Source organism: Halichoerus grypus, chromosome 6 (assembly GCF_964656455.1).
Source record: "Halichoerus grypus chromosome 6, mHalGry1.hap1.1, whole genome shotgun sequence".
Lineage (NCBI taxonomy): Eukaryota > Metazoa > Chordata > Mammalia > Carnivora > Phocidae > Halichoerus > Halichoerus grypus.
This window is the reverse complement of record NC_135717.1, coordinates 65444110-65461817: the sequence shown is the minus strand read 5'-3', so window position 1 is coordinate 65461817 and position 17708 is coordinate 65444110. Positions and strand designations below refer to the sequence as shown.

Sequence of the window (17708 nt, the reverse complement as noted above, 5' to 3'; positions counted from 1 at the left end):
AGAATCACAAAATGATGATTCCTGGAATTTCTGTTGTGCTAGTGGGGAGAAGCATCCCTCCTTTCCATTCAGTTGATAAATTATTTTGGAAAAGGCTCATCGCAACTAAAGACGTAGTTTCTGGAATTTTTCTAAATGTGCCATTATTATAATACCTTTAAAATGACAAAATGCGTGGTTACTATCAAAAATATAAATTTATAAAGAGTTTTACCTGCATGTAACCTTTCATGTTTGCTCTTGGCAGCATTAACTTTAAGCAGTCCTACTAAGTAGGACCTGAATTCTGAGCTTAAAGATGTTAAAAGCAGCAACTTCTCTCCCCCGCTACCTCCACTTAGGCTAAAGGGCCTAATTCAGATGCATTCACTACTTTCTCCATGCTTTAGAAAGTGCTTAGTGAACTGAACATGGTGAAAAAACCAAAGTAATGATGAAACACCGAAGAGAAAAACCAAATACAGTATTGCTCATAATGCTCCAAAAAGTGTTTTCTGTACCATAATAGACAGTGTACATTGTTTATAAACAATAGAAATGGACTGATGCTGATCGTTTCTTCTCATTTGCACCTTCTAGCACAGTTCTTTTTTTTTTTTAATTTAATTTTATTTTGTTATGTTAATCACCATACATTCTAGCACAGTTCTTAAAGCTTATCTAATTTGGGGGATAATTTCATATGGCCTGTATGGACTTAGTAATTTATTGTTCCAAAACATGCTTTCCCCCCCCCTTAAGCTGTTAATCCTAGGTATGTACTGAAGAACTGGATGGCAGAATCCGCAGTGCGAAAAGCAGAAAGGAATGATTTTTCAGAGGTAAGGTGTTTGAGGCTTCTGGCTTTATTTTTATTAACTTTAAATGTATCATATTTTAAGCACACTTATTTTGTTTGTAGACATGCTAAACTAGACCATTGCCAGTACCAGCTTCCCAGAATTCTTGCTGCCTGGTCTCCCTTTTTTTTTGTTTTTCAGTGAATCATTTTTTTTTCATAGTTTCTAATTTATTCTTTAATGGATTTAAAATTTTAAAGATTCATTTATATCCCATATCTATATTATTCAGATTTCTGAGGGTCTGATTCTGCTGTTTATTGCTTATGTTTTGGACTTCTGGATTTCAATCTCTGAGATCCAGTGAAGCCTGATTTAAGGGTGCATCTCTGCAGAGGGAATTAGCTTTTTGCTTCTAGCAGGTGTCCATGGCACTAGCCATGTGGGTCCACTTAAATTAATCCTGACAGCAGTGAAGATGGGATGAACTAAGTCTCCATGCATCTGCCTGGATGAATCCCACATATAATGTTAAGCAAACAAGCAAGTGGCAAAGGCATATAATAAGCACCACTTAAATACAGTGTAACATGTGCAAAATTATACACCACATAGGGATGCATGCATATATAATGAAAGTAACAAAATGAATAAAGATGAGAAACATCATCTTCGGACAGTGGTTACTTTGAGGTAAGGAAGAAATTTGAGTTAGGGAAGGAGATTCATACGGGGCTCTAATCATATTGGAAGTATCTGATTTCTGAAGCTGAGTGGAGGATACACGGGTGTTCATTGTATTGTTCTGCATATCTTCTTGTATGCTTCAAATACTTCATAATGAATTATTTAAAATGCAATGCACATAATATATTTTTTAGAAGAGGACTGGCCTTGGCACTCGTGTTGTTGCTGTCCTGCACTGGAGTGGATGTTATCGATGCTGTGGCTCTCTCTCTCTCTTGCACTGGTCCCACCTCAGAATCATTCTCACCACAGCATGTATGTGGTCACAACCAAGTGATCAGAGCTGGCACGAGAGAGAAACTATTTTTGCTATTTTTTTTTAAAGATTTATTTATTTATTTTAGAGAGAGCATGAGAGAGCATGCGTGAATAGGGGGAGGGGCAGAGGGAGAGGGAGAGAGAGAATCTCAAGCAGACTCCCCCACTGAGCGCGGAGCCCCATGCGGGGCTCGATCTCACAACCCTGAGATCATGACCTGAGCCGAAATCAAGAGTGGGACACTTAACTGACTGAGCCACCTAGGCGCCCCCTATTTTTGTTATTTCTAATTTGGGACTTGCATTAACTTTTTATTTCAGTAGTTTCATTAGCCTGACAAACCTAGGTTTTCACTTTAGAAAATAAAACATTTTAAAATGTAATCTTTTATGGTGTTAAAGAAGGACAAACAGAAGGGAGAGAGCTCAGTATTTGTCTTTAAATCAGCCAAAGCTGGGGAAACGAAGCATTGTTTCATCAGTTGTTTTGTTGGCTTGTTTCTCCTTCCTTCCCTATCTTTTGTTCCTTGTTTTCTTCCCTTCCCCCAAATTATCTTTGAGTAAGGGTGCAGCACCCACCGTGGGTGGGGAGGTGTCTTCCTAGGTTCAAGTGCACATTCAGATTCATAGGACTAGCACAGGCTGCTCTTGGCCCCACTCGACTCAGACAGAGGACAGACTGGCTTACCAGCAGGGCAACATCAGGCTCCCTGTTTGCAGGAGTTCTTGTGGTCCATGCTAGCACCCAGCACAGCAGTGAAGCTCGGGTGTGCAGGGACAAGGCCCACACTGGGAAGATGCAGGGGCAGCCCTGGCTTAAAAGCTTCATGTTCCATAGAAACCAGTACCTCTTGTCACAACTCCATAGATGTAGTTTCCAGTGTCCCCACAAGAGACCTGCCTTGTACCGAGTCACCACACTAAAGAAAGCCTAAAGCATTTTGTCAGGTATTTACAGTTCTCCCATCCAGATGCTATTTGTCGGTCATAAGCAAAGTTATATGGTTTTATATATATATGTATATTGTCATATGACCTTATCAAGTGACTAGGGGAACAGACCTAGGAAGTTAGTTAAGGGTTCAATTCTCATGCAGGGAAGGAAAAAGATTTTTGTTAAACCTCTGTAAGGTAACCCTTTACACACACAACTTACGTTTACCTGCTTGCATCAAACATTTCTTGAGACTGTATGTGAGGTGCTATGAAGAAGTATGTAAAAATGTATTCAGGGAGATTTTTAGCCAACAAGTGAGATTAGATAGGTATAAAAGTAACTTTAATAAAAGGATATGTATAAAGCACCTGGGGGAAGTTAAGAGAGGTTCTAAGAGCACCATATTGATTATGATGAGTCTTCCTATTTAAAATATTAGTAATCAGTAATTTGATCTCTGATCTCTTGGTACTTTCTTAGTATAGATAATCATGCACCTTTTTCTATCTGAACCAAGTATTCCTTTATTAACACCCAAGGAAATGACAAAACCACCAAAAAGTATATTTTAATTGAGGTATAGTTGACATATAACATTATATTACTTTAATGTCATGATGAGTCAATATTTGTATATATTGTGAAACTATGACCACAGTAAGTCTAGTTAACACCCATCACCATAGATGGTTACAAAATTTTTTTTCTTGTGATGAGTTCTTTTAGGATCTGTTTTCTTAGCAACTTTCAAATATGCTATACAGTATTATTAACTAGAGTCACCATGCTGTACATTACATTCCCATGACTTATTTTATAACTGGATGGAAATATACATTTTGATCCTAGAATTATTGTTGAAAGAGGTGTGTTCTTTGATGCCTCAGTCTATTACCAAGGGTCAAATTGCAAATGAGGAAGCAGCATGAGTTGGAATCCATGCCCTTGATTTGGAAAGATGGCAAACCACTGACATTCTTTTATTTTTGTAAATATTTTAGAAAATTATAATTCTCTTAATGCTGTAAAAGAACTTCAAAATTATTGGGACATATATATATATAGTCTTTGTGGTATATATATATAGTCTTTGTGACAGGGTATGTATTTGCTCTCCTGTTTTAGCACAAAACTAGTACTTAAAGGAACTTTCTGTGGAATGATAGAAATTTTAGATAACAACTATAGTTGAAATTTTAATAAAACATAAAATGTTTAAATATTTTTAAAGAAATATAAATTTAACCTTGTCATTCTGGGAATTTAGAAAATTGATAAGGGTCCCGAGAAAGAAATCTGTATCTATGTGCTTCAATTGTTTGGCAGGTCTGTCTTCTCCAGCACGTTCTTCAGCATCCTTTCCAGAAGCATTCTGCAGCTGAGAAAGCAGGCTACTCCTCACCTACTCCTTCTTGGGCTAAAGACCTCAGAGTTAGCTGCTCATCTTAATTTAGGATAAATAAATTAAGGAATACTTCTGTCATTGAATTCGACATAGAATGATCTATTTGATAAATTCTTAATGACTACATTCTGATGACAACCCCACATTTCATAAAAAGGATTATGTTTGCAAATATTTTTTAATCAAATAAACTGGACCTATTCTTTGGAACAACTTTGTGATCATTTTTGTTCTAATGAATAACTTTAGTGGAATAATAAAATATGTTTGGCAAGTTGTGTGAGTTATTCTCAATAACTGAAAAATCTTATGACAATCTTTTAATGAACTTGTAAGTATTCATCTATGACATGCTATGTACGCAGTGCTGTGGGGCACATCGGGTAAGTATGTAGTTTAACCATACTCCTAGAGCTTTTTTGTCTATTATAGTGGTTTTCAAACATTAACCAAAGTAAAGAGAATAGTATAATGAACCTGATTTACCAGCCAGCTTCTTAATTATCAATGTGTGATCAGTGTTATTTCATCTACATCCCTACACATTTCCCCTCATTTCTAGTTATTGTTTTAATTGAGGTATAATTTCTATATCCCCACATAAGTTCCCAGATGTGTTTCATTTAGTTTACAAATATTTCTATATGCATCTCCAAACATTAATGACTGAAAACACATGCCAAACCGTATCACCTTAAGACAACTGAACAACTCCCTAATTCATCAAATCAAATGACTAGTTTTTGGATTTTTCCTATTGTTTTATAAGTTACTATCATCAGTATTATTATTTTATAGTTACTTATTTGAATTGGGATCCAAGTAAGGACTATACATTCAAATTAGATGACAAAATTTCTTGAGTTTCTTTTGTTATTTTTGGATACAACCACCTGCATCTTCTTTTTCCTTGCAATTTTTTGTTTTGGTAAAAGAAAGCAGGTTACTTATCCCATAGTGTGTCCCAGAGTCTGCATTTTGCTGGTTCCATCTCTGTGTTATTGTTTAACATGTTGCTCTGTCGCCTGTATTTCTATAAACCTTCAATTTATCGGAGGAAATACTTGCCATCAGAAGGCAAGTGTGTGCACTTCCACCAACAAGTACATATTGGCTGTCTCTTTTTGTGATATCAGCAGCCCCTGACAGTCATCTCCTTGACCCACTGATTCAATAAGGTTGTAAAATGATAATCTAATCCTAGCATTCATTTGTTAGCTGTAATCCTTCTATAAAGGAAAACTTTCTATCATTAATTATTGGTTATCCTGAGATACAGAAAGGCAAAGGACTGGTTCCCAAGCATGCTCCAAAGACAGCCAGTAGGCTTATTTGTTTTAGTATCATTATGAACTCTTGAATTTAAGCACATTTTATGTTTTAGACTATTGCAGTTATTATCCTAACCTATGTACAGATTGTCCCATGTATGGCCAGTGAGGTTTTATTCATGATGGCTCCTCGTGTACATGATCCTAGAAATTTGTTTGTTTTTTTTTTTTAGATTTTTATTTATTTATTTGAGAGAGAGAGAGCACAGAAGAAGAATGAGAGGGAGAAGCAGACTCCCCACTGAGCAGGGAGCCCGATGTGGGGCTGGTAATCCCAGGACCCTGAGATCATGACCTGAGCTGAAGGCAGCTGCTTAACCGACTGAGCCACCCAGGCATCCCTAATTTATTATTTTAATATCAATTTTTGTTATTCATGTAGCAGATAATTTTTGTTTTTCATATAGTAAATAGTGTTTCTTTTCTATCATCAGTACTTTCTTCTTTGGTGGTGTCTTTTTAAACAGGTTTTTAATTTTCATATATTTGAATTTGGCAATTTAAAAAAGCACTTTTGGATTTTATATGTGGTTTGTATTGTTTAAATTTTATAAAAAGTATTTCCTCATATTTTCTTCTAGTATTTTTAGAATGTGTACTTTTTAATCCCTTTGAGATTTGTTGATTTTTTTTTTGTCACATTGGCAGATAATGTCCCTATACTATTTGTCAAATAGTTTATCCTTTTCATACATGTTTGAAATACTTTTATTATATATTAAGTTCTCATATCTTTGAGGTCACTGCTAGACTTTTTTTTTTCAACTCTTCTAGCAATGCAACTCTTAATTATTTTGATTGTATAGTATCAACAGTATAGTATATTTTGTTATTCTGCTATCATTAATCCTTTTTATTTTTTTATTTTTAAAAATTTTTAAAAAGATTTTATTTATTTGAGAGAGAGGGCACAAGCGGGGGGGAGGGGCGAGGGAGAAGCTGACTCCCCACTGAGCAGGGAGCCCCCCACCTGAGGCTTGATCCCTGGACACTTAGATCATGACCTGAGCCGAAGGCAGATGCTTAACCGAATGAGCCACTCCTGGGTGGCACCCACAAAGAAAACATTTTAGAAAGTAATGATAGGGGCGCCTGGGTGGCTCAGTCGGTTGAGCGTCTGACTCTTGATTTCGGCTCAGGTCATGATCTCTGGGTTGTGAAATGGGGCTCTACACTGGGTGTGGAGCCTGCTTAAGATTCTCTCTCTTTCTCCCTCTACCCCTCCACAACACTTGTGCGTGCACATGCTTTCTTTCTCTGTAAATAAAAGAAATATTTTCTTTGTTATTTAATTATTTTAGATGAATTTTTATGTGTGTCAACTTTCAGAAAAAAATCTTGCTGGGATTTTGATTGGGGTTTATATTAAATTTAGAGTGAGGGACGCTTGGGTGGCTCAGTCAGTTAAGCATCTGCTTCGATTCAGGTCATGATCCTGGGGTCCTGGGATTGAGTTCCACATCTGGCTCCTTGCTCACAGGGAGCCTGCTTCTCCCTCTGCCTGCCGCTCCCCCTGCTTGTATTCTCTCTCTCTCTCTGGCAAATAAATGAAATCTTAAAAAAAATTTATAGAGTGACTTGGAAAGAACTGACATCTTTACAACATTGAGTTTTCCCATCCAGGAACATACTACAGGCATTCTTCATTTTGCATGGTACTGCAGGACTGTAAAAATGGCCACGCAAACTAAAACCATGCAAAGTGATCTTAATAATCAATGGGAAAAATTATGATTGTTTTGTGATCTTCAAAAATTTTGGTCAAAACCTTAAAAACTCTTTCACTGTTGGCTATGGATATATAGGGAAATAAAATAGTAAAACTAATATTTAGTGCACTGTAATTTAAAACATTAGAAACATTGAGAAAGTGTTTTCTTTCTTCCTAAAAAATTTATCAAGAGTGGCTTGAACAGTGCTTGCCTTCTTTCTTGTCATAATTCATAATACAGAGCTAGGATCTTTTCTACATCTTAGTGAGTTGCCACTATTTTTTCTATAACTCCATTTATGTTCAATTTGAATTTCACTTTCAGTATTATCATTTTTCATTTATGTATTGCGGTTTCATCTTTATTGCCAATTTCCCTCTTTCAATGATCTTTTAAAAAAAATTTTTTTAAAAAGATTTTATTTATTTATTTGACAGAGAGAGACACAGTGAGAGAGGGAACACAAGCAGGGGGAGTGGGAGAGGGAGAACAGGCTTCCCGCTGAGCAGGGAGCCCGGTGTGCGGGGCTTGATGCCACGACCCTGGGATCATGACCTGAGCCGAAGGCAGACACTTAACGACTGAGCCACCCAGCCGCCCCTCAATGATCATTTTTATAAAATGTCATGTGGGTTTACCACTGGGAGACAAGGAGCCAATGCAACTACACATTTTGCTGTCTGTGCATAAACTGAATAACAAGTATACAGTGATCAATCACTAACACACTTTGAAAGAAGTGATGCCCACAATATTCATCTGTTTCTTATGTAGTGATTTGTGGACTGTAATGCTAACAGTGAAGCTTGTACTTTACCCAATTGTTCTCAGTTATAATACCATGGTAGCAAATGTTGGGGAACTAGTGTTAAATATTTAACTAAATTGTGGTAATTGGAACTTGTGCATGTCGGAACTATGCAAAGTAAGGGCTATCTGTGCCTGTTTCCTAGCATTTTCTTTTATGTCCTGTAATAAAAATGTATAGTTTTCTCCATATAGGCTTTGAAGATTTCTTTTTTGTTTTTTTTGTTTTTTTTTTAATGTTTTATTTATTTATTCACGAGAGTCAGAGAGACAGAGAGGCAGAGAGAGAAGCAGGCTCCCCACCTAGCAGGGAGCCCGATGTGGGACTCGATCCCAGGACCCTGGGATCATGACCTGAGCAGAAGGCAGACGCTTAACCATCTGAGCCACCCAGGCGCCCTGAAGATTTCTTTTTTAAAAACATTTCTTTTTTTAAAGATTGTATTTATTTATTTAAGACACAGAGAGAGAGAGAGCCTGATGGGGGATCATGACCTGAGCTGAAGGCAGCCGCTTTAACTGACTGAGCCACCTAGGTGCCTCCAGCTTTGAAGATTTCTTATATCAATTCTTAGATATATTGTAGTTTTTGTTGTTATTGTGGATGAGATCACTTTTGTACTACCTTTTCTAAATGGGCTCACTGGTACATAGGATAGTTTTTGGTTTCTATGGTTCATCTTAGCCTTGTTGTTGAACTTAACTAGATATTCACATCACCTGAGAATTGAAAATTCTTTTTCTTCAGCTGCAAATAACTGGAAGTTGACTAACACTGTCTTAACCACATAGAGGTTTGTTTGAGTCACACAAAGGGAAGTGTATGACCAAGCATTCTAGGGCTGGTGCAACAGCTCAGCAATGCCCTGAGGGGCCCAAGACTTTCCTTTCCATTGCCCCATCTCCTTATGGCATTGAGTTGGTCCTCTGCTTGTTGCCTCATGGTCAGTAAATAACTGATGACCTCCAAGCTTTGATCCTCAGTCCAGTCAGGATGGAGGAAGGGAATGGGGAAGAAGGGAGGGTGCCTGTAACAGGGAAACAAAAATCCTTCCTAGAAATCCCCAACAGTCTTTTACTTACATCTCATTTCTATTTTTGGATTTCACTGGCAAGGACTGGGTCACATGACCATTTATGGCTGCAAAGTGAGTCAAGGAAACTATTTTTAGCCAGGTATGTTGCCATTCCCACTAGATCTTCTGTTAATTAAGAAGAAAGGGAAATGAGATACTAGGTAAATGAAAACTCTTTTCATATCTTCCTGTGATTATGAGACTACAGGTTTTCTGTATCCTCTTGCATCCAATTTGGTAATTCATATATTTCTTAAAAAATTAATCTAATTCATCAAGATGCTTAATTTTGTTGACACATATTATATGTGCTATTTATTGTCTTATAATATTTAATTTCTTCCATATCTGTAATTTTGTCCCTGTACTTGTTTCTAAACTTCTTAATATATGTTCTCAATCTTCTATCCTTGATTAAATTTGCTAAATCTTAGTCTTTTATGTTGGCCTTTTCAGGTCATCTGTTTGCTTTTTTTTTAGTCTTCTGTTTAATTTTTATTTTTCTCTTTATAAGTGAAATCTTTCTAATTTCTTCAGGTTTTTTTTTTTTTTTTTTTTTTTTTTTTATTCTTTTGACTTTCCTGGTTTAGTATACTCTTAGTTCATTTATTTTTAATCTTGTTTTCTAATACATGAAATTAAGACTATAAAATTTCTAGTGAGTACTGCTTTGGCTATTCTCATTGTTATTAGTTTCTAAGTAATCTGCATTTTAAAAAATTTATTCATTTGAGAAAGAGAGCAAGAGCATGAGCTGGAGGAGGGTCAGAGGGAGAGGGAGAAGCAGACTCCCCACTGAGCAGGGAGCCTGATGTGAGGCTCAATCCCAGGACCCCAGGATCATGACCTGAGCTGAAGACAGATGCCTAACCACTGAGCCACCCAGGCGCCCCATTAATCTGCATTTTTCATATTGATTTTATCTTTAACCTAAGAGTTCCACAGAAGTTGCTTTAACTTTCCAAGTGGGTTGGCTTTTTTGTTTTGGCTATTCTTTTGTAGTTATTTGTTTTATTTCACTTTGTGGCCAGAGACTATAACATACATTATACCAATCTGGGGGAATTTGATTTTTTTTGTGTGTGTCCTAATACATAGAAAAGTATAATTGTTTCATGCATATTTGGTAAGAATGTATATTCTCTAAGTTAATGTAAATACTACGTATTTTATTGGATCAAGTTTTTCAATTGTGCCACTCATTCTTACTTATTTTCGATCTGTTTCAGTTTGTGAATTTTTGAGAGAGATGTGTTACAAGTCTGAGAGTTATGAGCTCCAAGGAGATCCATTCAGGTAACATTCCCACACTTCTGTGAGTTTTATTTCCAGGAGTTATACCAGGTTCTCACAGTGGCGATCTAAGAAAAATGCCCTCATGTTTCCAGCAGAGAAAAGGGAAAGTAGCTCATTTTGAAATACGCCAGAGCATTCCAGTCTTCTTAACAAGACCTGCCTGCAGGAAAAAATATTTTACCAAAGCCTAACCTAGTGAGATTTTATCACAGCTTAACTGACCAGGGGAACGTGGAATACCAAATCCAGCCTCCTCTAGCCTTCCGTGTGGGGGAAGGGAAATACTTGGCTCTAACCCTCTGTAGCCATCTTGTCCCACCTAAGAGTGAAGAAAACTGAGAAGCACTTGGGAAGTGCATAGACCAGTGCCCAGTGTCATAGGCTAACTAAAAGACTGAGACCTAATCATAGGACTATAGAACACTTCCCCTTCCCCATACCTTACCATTATATTACGAAAGGCATTTTTTTTTTTTTTTAAAGATTTTATTTATTTGAGAGAGAGCATATGAGAGGGGGGAGGGTCAGAGGGAGAAGCAGACTCCCTGCCGAGCAGGGAGCCCGATGCGGGACTCGATCCAGGGACTCCAGGATCATGACCTGAGCCGAAGGCAGTCGCTTAACCAACTGAGCCACCCAGGCGCCCCTACGAAAGGCATATTAACCACAATGCCTTTTACCCAACACATCACGTCCAGCTTTCACAAAGAAATCACAAGCCATACTAAAAGGCAAAAAGCAGTCTGAAAAGACAAAGCAAGCATCAGAGCCACAGTCAGATATGGCAGGAATGTTGGAATTCTCAGACCAGTATTTAAAAATAACCATGGTTAATATGCAAGGGCTCTAATCGAAAAAGTAGACAACGTGCAAAAATAGATGGATAATGTAAGCAGAGAGATGGAAAATCTAAGAAAGAATAAAAAAAAATGCTAGGGATCAAAACCATTCTTACATAAATGAAAGTGCCTTTGATGGTGTTATTAGTAGACTAGACACAGCTTAAGAAAAAATCTCTGAGCTTGAGGATATGTTAATAGAAACTTCTAAAACTGAAAAGCAAAGAGAAAAAAAGACTGAAAACAAAACAAAACAGAATATCCAAGAACTATGGGGCAACTACAAAAGATATATTATACACATACTAGGAAGAAAGGAAGAGAAGTAATGACTGAGAATTTTCCCAAATTAATGCCAGACACCAAACCACAGATCCAGGGAGCTCAGAGAATACCAAGTAGGATAAACATCCCCCAAACACCACCACCAGTATTTAAGCATATCATATTCAAAATCTAGAAAATCAAAGATAAATAAGAAATCCCAGAAGTTGCCAGAAGAATGAAACATCTTATAAATGGAGGAAAAAAGGTAAGAATTACATTTGACTTCACAGAAACCATGCAAGCAAGAAGAGAATGGAGTGAAATATTTAAAGTGTTGAGAAAAAAAACCCCGCCAAACTAGAATTCTGTATCCTACAAAATTATCCTTCAAAAGTGAAGGACAAAAGACAAAAGAGAAAAGAGAGAGAGAGAAAAGAAAAGAAATTTGTTGCCAGCAGACCTTCAAGAAATGCTTAAAGAAATTCTTCAGGGAGAAGGAAAATGATACTGGTCAGAAACTCAGACCTACATAAAGAAAGAAAGAGCATTAGAGAAGGAATAAGTGAAGATAAAAGGAAGTTTTATTTTTCTTAATCTTAATGTAATAGATAACAGTTTGTTAAAAACAACACTAGCAACGATATATTAGATGATTATGGCTTATGTGTAAGTGAAATCAAGGACAGTAATGATATGAGAAACAGGAGGGGGGAATAAAAAATATTTTGTTATAGTACTTGCACTGCCATGAAGCATTGCAGTGTTACTTGAAAATGAACTTGGATTACTTGTAAATACATACTGCAAACTCAAGAGCAACCACTAACAAAGTAAAAAAAAAAAATTATAATTGACGTGCTAAAAAAGGAGAGAAAATGGAATCATATAAATGCTCAGTTAAAACCACAAATTGGGGGCGCCTGGGTGGCTCAGTTGGTTAAGTGTCTGCCTTTGGCTCAGTTCATGATTCTAGGGTCCTGGATCGAGTCCCACATCAGGCTCCCTGCTAAGTGGAGAGCCTGCTTCTCCCTCTCCCTCTGCTGCTCCCCCTGCTTGTGTGTGCTCTCTCTGTCTCTGTCTCTCTCTCCCTCTCTGTCAAATAAATAAATAAAATCTTTAAAAAAATAAAACCACAAATGGTAGAAAAAGAGTGGAAGACAAAAGGAGAAACAAAGAACAAGGGCAACGAGTAGAAAACAGTAACAAATATGGTAGATAATAATCCAACTACATGGGTAATTGATTTAAACATCAGTTGTCTAAATGCAGCGATTAAAAGACAGATGATCAGAGTGAGTCAAAAAGCAAGACCCAACTACATTCTGGCTACAAGAAATCCACTTTATTTTTTTTTATTTTAAAGATTTTTATTTATTTTTTGACAGAGAGGGAACACAAACAGGGGGAGTGGGAAAGGGAGAAGCAGGCTTCCCGCTGAGCAGGGAGCCTGATGCGGGGCTCGATCCCAGGACCCTGGGATCATGACCTGAGCCGAAGGCAGACGCTAAATGACTGAGCCACCCAGGCGCCCCCAAGAAATCCACTTTAAATACAAGAACACATATAGGTTAAAATTAAAAGGATGGAAAAAAGATATACCAAGCTAACATAAACAAAAGAAAGTTGGAATAGCTATATTAATTTCAGAGCAAGGAAAAGTATCAGGGATAAATAAGCGCATTACAGAATGATAAAAGGGTTTATTCTTCAAGAAGACGTAGCGTTCTTTAATGTGTATGTGCCTAACAACAGAGTGTCAAAACACATGATTCAAAAACTAATAGAACTGTAAGGAAAAATAGATGAATCCACTATTATAGCTGGAGACTTCAACAACCTTACGTCAGAAATGGACAGATCCAGCAGGCAGAAAATTAGTAAGGACACAGTTGAACTCATCAGCACCATCAATCAACTGGATATAATTAACATCTATTGGTTATTTTATCTCATAACAGTAGAATACACATTCTTCTCAAGCTTACATGAAACATTCACCAAGACAGACCATATTTTGGGCCATAAAACACACCTTAACAAATTTAAATTAATTAATTAATTTAAGATTTTATTTATTTATTTGGCAGAGAGAGAGAGAGAGAGCACAAGTAGGGGGAGTGGCAGGCAGAGGGAAAGGGAGAAGCAGACTTCCCAACGAGCAGGGACCCCGACATGGGACTCGATCCCAGGACCCTGGGATCACGACCCAAGCCGAAGTCAGACACTCAATCAACTGAGCCACCCAGGCACCCCAACAAATTCAAAAGAATATAAATCATACAAAGTCTGCTCTCAGGTCATGATGGAATTAAATGCAGAAATTAATAGCAGAAAGATACTTGGAAAATCTCCAAAGACTTGGGGATTAAACAACACACTTCGAAATAACATATGAGTCAAAGGAATCTCAAGAGGAATGAAATAGTATTTAATGAAAATGAAAATACAACTTATCAAAATCTGTGGGATGAAGTGCTTAAAGAGAAATTTATAACACTGAATGCACAGAGTAGAAAAGAAGAATGACCTAAAACCAATAATCTAATCTTCCTCCTTGAGAAGTTAGAAAAAGAATAGTAAATTAAATCCAAATTAAGCAGAAGTAAAGAACTGAAAATTAAAGCAGAAATCAATGAAATTGAAAACAGGAAATCAATAGAGAAAATCAACTATACCAAAATCATGTGGTCATATCAATAGATGCAGAAAAAAGCATTTGACAAAATTCAACAGCCATTCATGATAAACAGTCTGCACAAACTAGGAATAGAGGGGAATTTTCTCAACTTGCTAAAGAACATCTACAAAAAACCTACAGCTAACCTTTTACTTAATGGTGAAAAACTAGAAGCTTTCCTGCTAAGGTCAGGAACAAGATAAGGATGTGCCCTCTCACCACTGCTTTTCAACATCCTACTGGAAATCCTAGCTAACTTAATAAGAAAAGGAAATAGAAGGTATATAGATTGGGGAGGAAGAAAATAAACTGTCTTTGTTTACAGATGACATGATTGTCTATGTAGAAAATTCAAAAACAACTGACAAAAGAAAATCCTGGAACTAATTAGCAATTACAGTAAGGTTGCAGGATTCAAGGTTTTATGCAAAAGTCAATTGCAATTGTATTCCTATATACCAGCAATGAACAACTAAATCTGAAATTAAAAATACCATTTTCATTAGTTCCCCCCAAATGAAATGAGTACATTAGGGAAAATATACAAAATTAAGAGATACAGAGGATAGTTAGAAGGCCCGATATACATTTCACTGGAGCTCCAGAACTGGCAATATTTGAAAACAAAATATATGAGAATATTCCAGAATAGTGAAATCCACACATTTTAAAATTAGGAGCCTCCACAGATTCCCAAGTATTCAAATAAAAAGTAACCCACACTTGGACCCCAATAAAGAGAAGTCTTAAAATCATCCAGAAAGGGAACAAAAAGATGACCAAAATGAAATGATAATTTGACAGCCAACTTCTCAACAGCATCAGTGGAAGCTAGAAGATAGGGGGACAACATTCTCAAATAACTCACTGTTCTTTGGTATTTACTAAAGTTTATCTACAGCCAATCCAGAATTTTATATACAGTGATACCATCTTTCAAGAATGAGTGTGTAATAAAGACATTCTAGGAAAAAGAAAACAACACTGAGACAGAATTCAAACACTGGACAATATAGTGTGTGTGTGTGTGTGTGTGTGTGTGTGTGTGTGTATGACTGAAATTAAAGTGTTCTCAAGTCTTGTATTGTCCTGGTTAAAGTTGTTTAACTTTAGGGCGCCTGGGTGGCTCAGTTGGTTAAGCGACTGCCTTCGGCTCAGGTCATGATCCTGGAGTCCCTGGATCGAGTCCCGCATCGGGCTCCCTGCTCGGCAGGGAGTCTGCTTCTCCCTCTGACTCTCCCCCCTCTCATGTGCTTGCTCTCTCTCATTCTCTCTCTCTCAAATAAATAAATAAAAAATCTTTAAAAAAAAAAAAGTTGTTTAACTTTAGACCTTCTTAAGTATGATGTTGTCACTTACAGGTAGCCATTGAAAGAATAAAAACAGAGTGTATAACTTTCCAATAAGATTCAAAATGGAGTAAGGGAAAAAATCCTTAGTTACATGAAAAGATAGAAAGACAAAAGCCCCAGAAAAATCCAGATAATAGAAAGTACAAAATAAGATATTAAAAACAGTACAAAATAAGACTTATACATGTAATCATCACAGTAAGGGTTAAAAAAATAAATTTGCCAGTTAAAAGACAATGGTGGCTGGAAGAGATATAAACACAACAAAATCCACTTCTATGCCATCTACAAGTGGCAAACCTAAAATATCATGATATAAAAAGTTTGACAATAAATGGATAGAAAGATTTTTCAGGCAAATAACCAAAAAGAGATGGTATAGCTGTATGAATATACCAAGCAAAGAGCAGTACACGGAGGTCTACCATTCAATTTGCCAGGAAAATACACAAATAAATTTTGTTTATACTTAATATAAAGTGTCAGAATATGTAAGGCAGAATTTACCAGAACAATTAGAAGCTATTGAAAAATCCACCTTCATCAAAGGGGATTTTAACACATTCTTCCAAGTAGTTGATGGAACAAGCAGACTACATACTAGGCTGTGGAAGCCTTGAGCCACATGCTTAGCAAGGCTATTCTAAGCAACATTTACAGTACGTTGTACCTAAACACATGTGGGTCATTTATAAAAACTGACCATATATCAAGCCATAAAAAAATCTCAAATTTCAAAGGCTCAGTTATCATTGAGTTTGATAATTTCAGTATCATACCAGCCATTGTTTCTATGACTAAATAAAATATGTAAATCACACAGTAGAAGCTTAAATGTTCATTTCCCTCTGAGACCCGCTGAAAGTAGGAGAGTCTGTCTCCTGGCATGTTAAATCTTGTTTCTTGTAAACTTGATCAAACCGTGTGTTTTGTTTTGCTTCCTATTACCTGGGTCTTTGTCCTGTTGGCAACATTATACACGAAATTCTGTAGTTATTATAAATTATGATACAGGATTACTGTCTTAATCCCACAGTTCCTTCCTCGATGGCTCCACCCCAAAGATGGTACTTCCCTCACATCCAAATTTGTGGCTAAGGTTTTCATGAAAGGGGAACAGATTTTGGTGCATTTTCAAGGCTGACCTAAGTAGACTCATGTATAAGTAGTGTTTGTGAAGACCTTTCTGCTAGACACTAGAGATTCTGTTCCACTTGAGTGAAAATCACACAGAGCTCCTGATCTGGTGCCTGGGCCTATTGAAAGCAAACTTCTGCCTCAAGATGAGGCAAAAGCAGCCCCAATTTCTAAGATTCCTGACTGAAAAGACCTTAACAAAGGATTCTTTCTTGGATAACAGAGATCAAAGTGGGCCCACCACACAGGCAAATAAAGACTAGACACACACAATGTATTCAACCCTTTGGTTCACTAAAACTATCAACACTTTGACCACAAAATCAGTTAATTCTCTTCAGGAGCTTTCCTAAAATTCTTATTATCAAATGTTAAAACAAACATTTTAATGTTTGAATTTTTATATATTTTTTCCCTTGTAGAGGAAAGGTATGGTATGGATGGGAGTTACAAAACTGGGGCTGTAACCCAGCTCTGTGGGATCTAGGTTAAGCACATTGTCAGGCCCGATTTCTCTCTGTTAAGTTAGGAATATGTTTGAAGTGACACTTTTTGGGTCTTCTGTGAAGCCCATAACAACCACAGCTCTCCCTCTGCCCTCTTCAGTGCCTTCATCCTCCTCTCTCAGCCTTCTTGATCCACAGTGATGGGTCCCAGTACCTCCGGTGTTATGTTCTGGCTACTGGTGATTTGGCTGAGCAATGACCCTTTATTCACTCAGGCCAATGAGGTTCTCTTTCAGCGAATTTTCCCAGTTGGGGCTAAAAGGTAGACTGCCAGTCCATCCTGGCCTCTAGACAGATGCAAAGAGAAATTCAGCAGTTGGAAAGTGAGACTGTCTTCCACCATAGGAACCGAAAGGTGGAGTGCCAACACAAAGAGAATAACAATGTTTGCAAAGAGAGGGACAAGGAGGCAAGTGTATGGACAGGAGCAGAGATGAGAGGGGAAAACTATGAATTTCCAGGCACCAGTTCTAGGTCCTGTGCAATAGTCTAGGGGCACATGTAGCCTTGGGTACTGGCATTCTGCTCCTCGGAATTGTGTAATTAAGTCCTACTCTGCTTAAGATTGCTCCAGGGTCTTTG

The 17708-nt window shown here is 37.2% G+C and overlaps 1 protein-coding gene across 7 annotated transcripts in view; it reads left to right on the top strand.

Moving 5' to 3' along the window:
• LOC118535747 (protein nucleotidyltransferase YdiU-like) overlaps positions 1 to 10367 on the top strand; it is a 40269-nt gene extending 29902 nt beyond the window's left edge. For 4 of the 7 annotated variants that reach the window (XM_078075259.1, XM_036092300.2, XM_078075260.1 and 1 more), the window contains 2 exons: positions 742 to 821; positions 4048 to 4339. In XM_078075259.1, coding sequence (XP_077931385.1) covers positions 742 to 821; positions 4048 to 4170 — 203 coding nt within the window. In that variant the 3' untranslated portion in view covers positions 4171 to 4339. Of the gene's footprint in view, positions 1 to 741; positions 824 to 4047; positions 4340 to 10281 lie in introns of those variants that run through there. The other 3 variants (XR_013449017.1, XM_078075261.1, XM_078075262.1) reach the window with 3 other exon arrangements.
• Positions 10368 to 17708: the final 7341 nt, after the last annotated feature.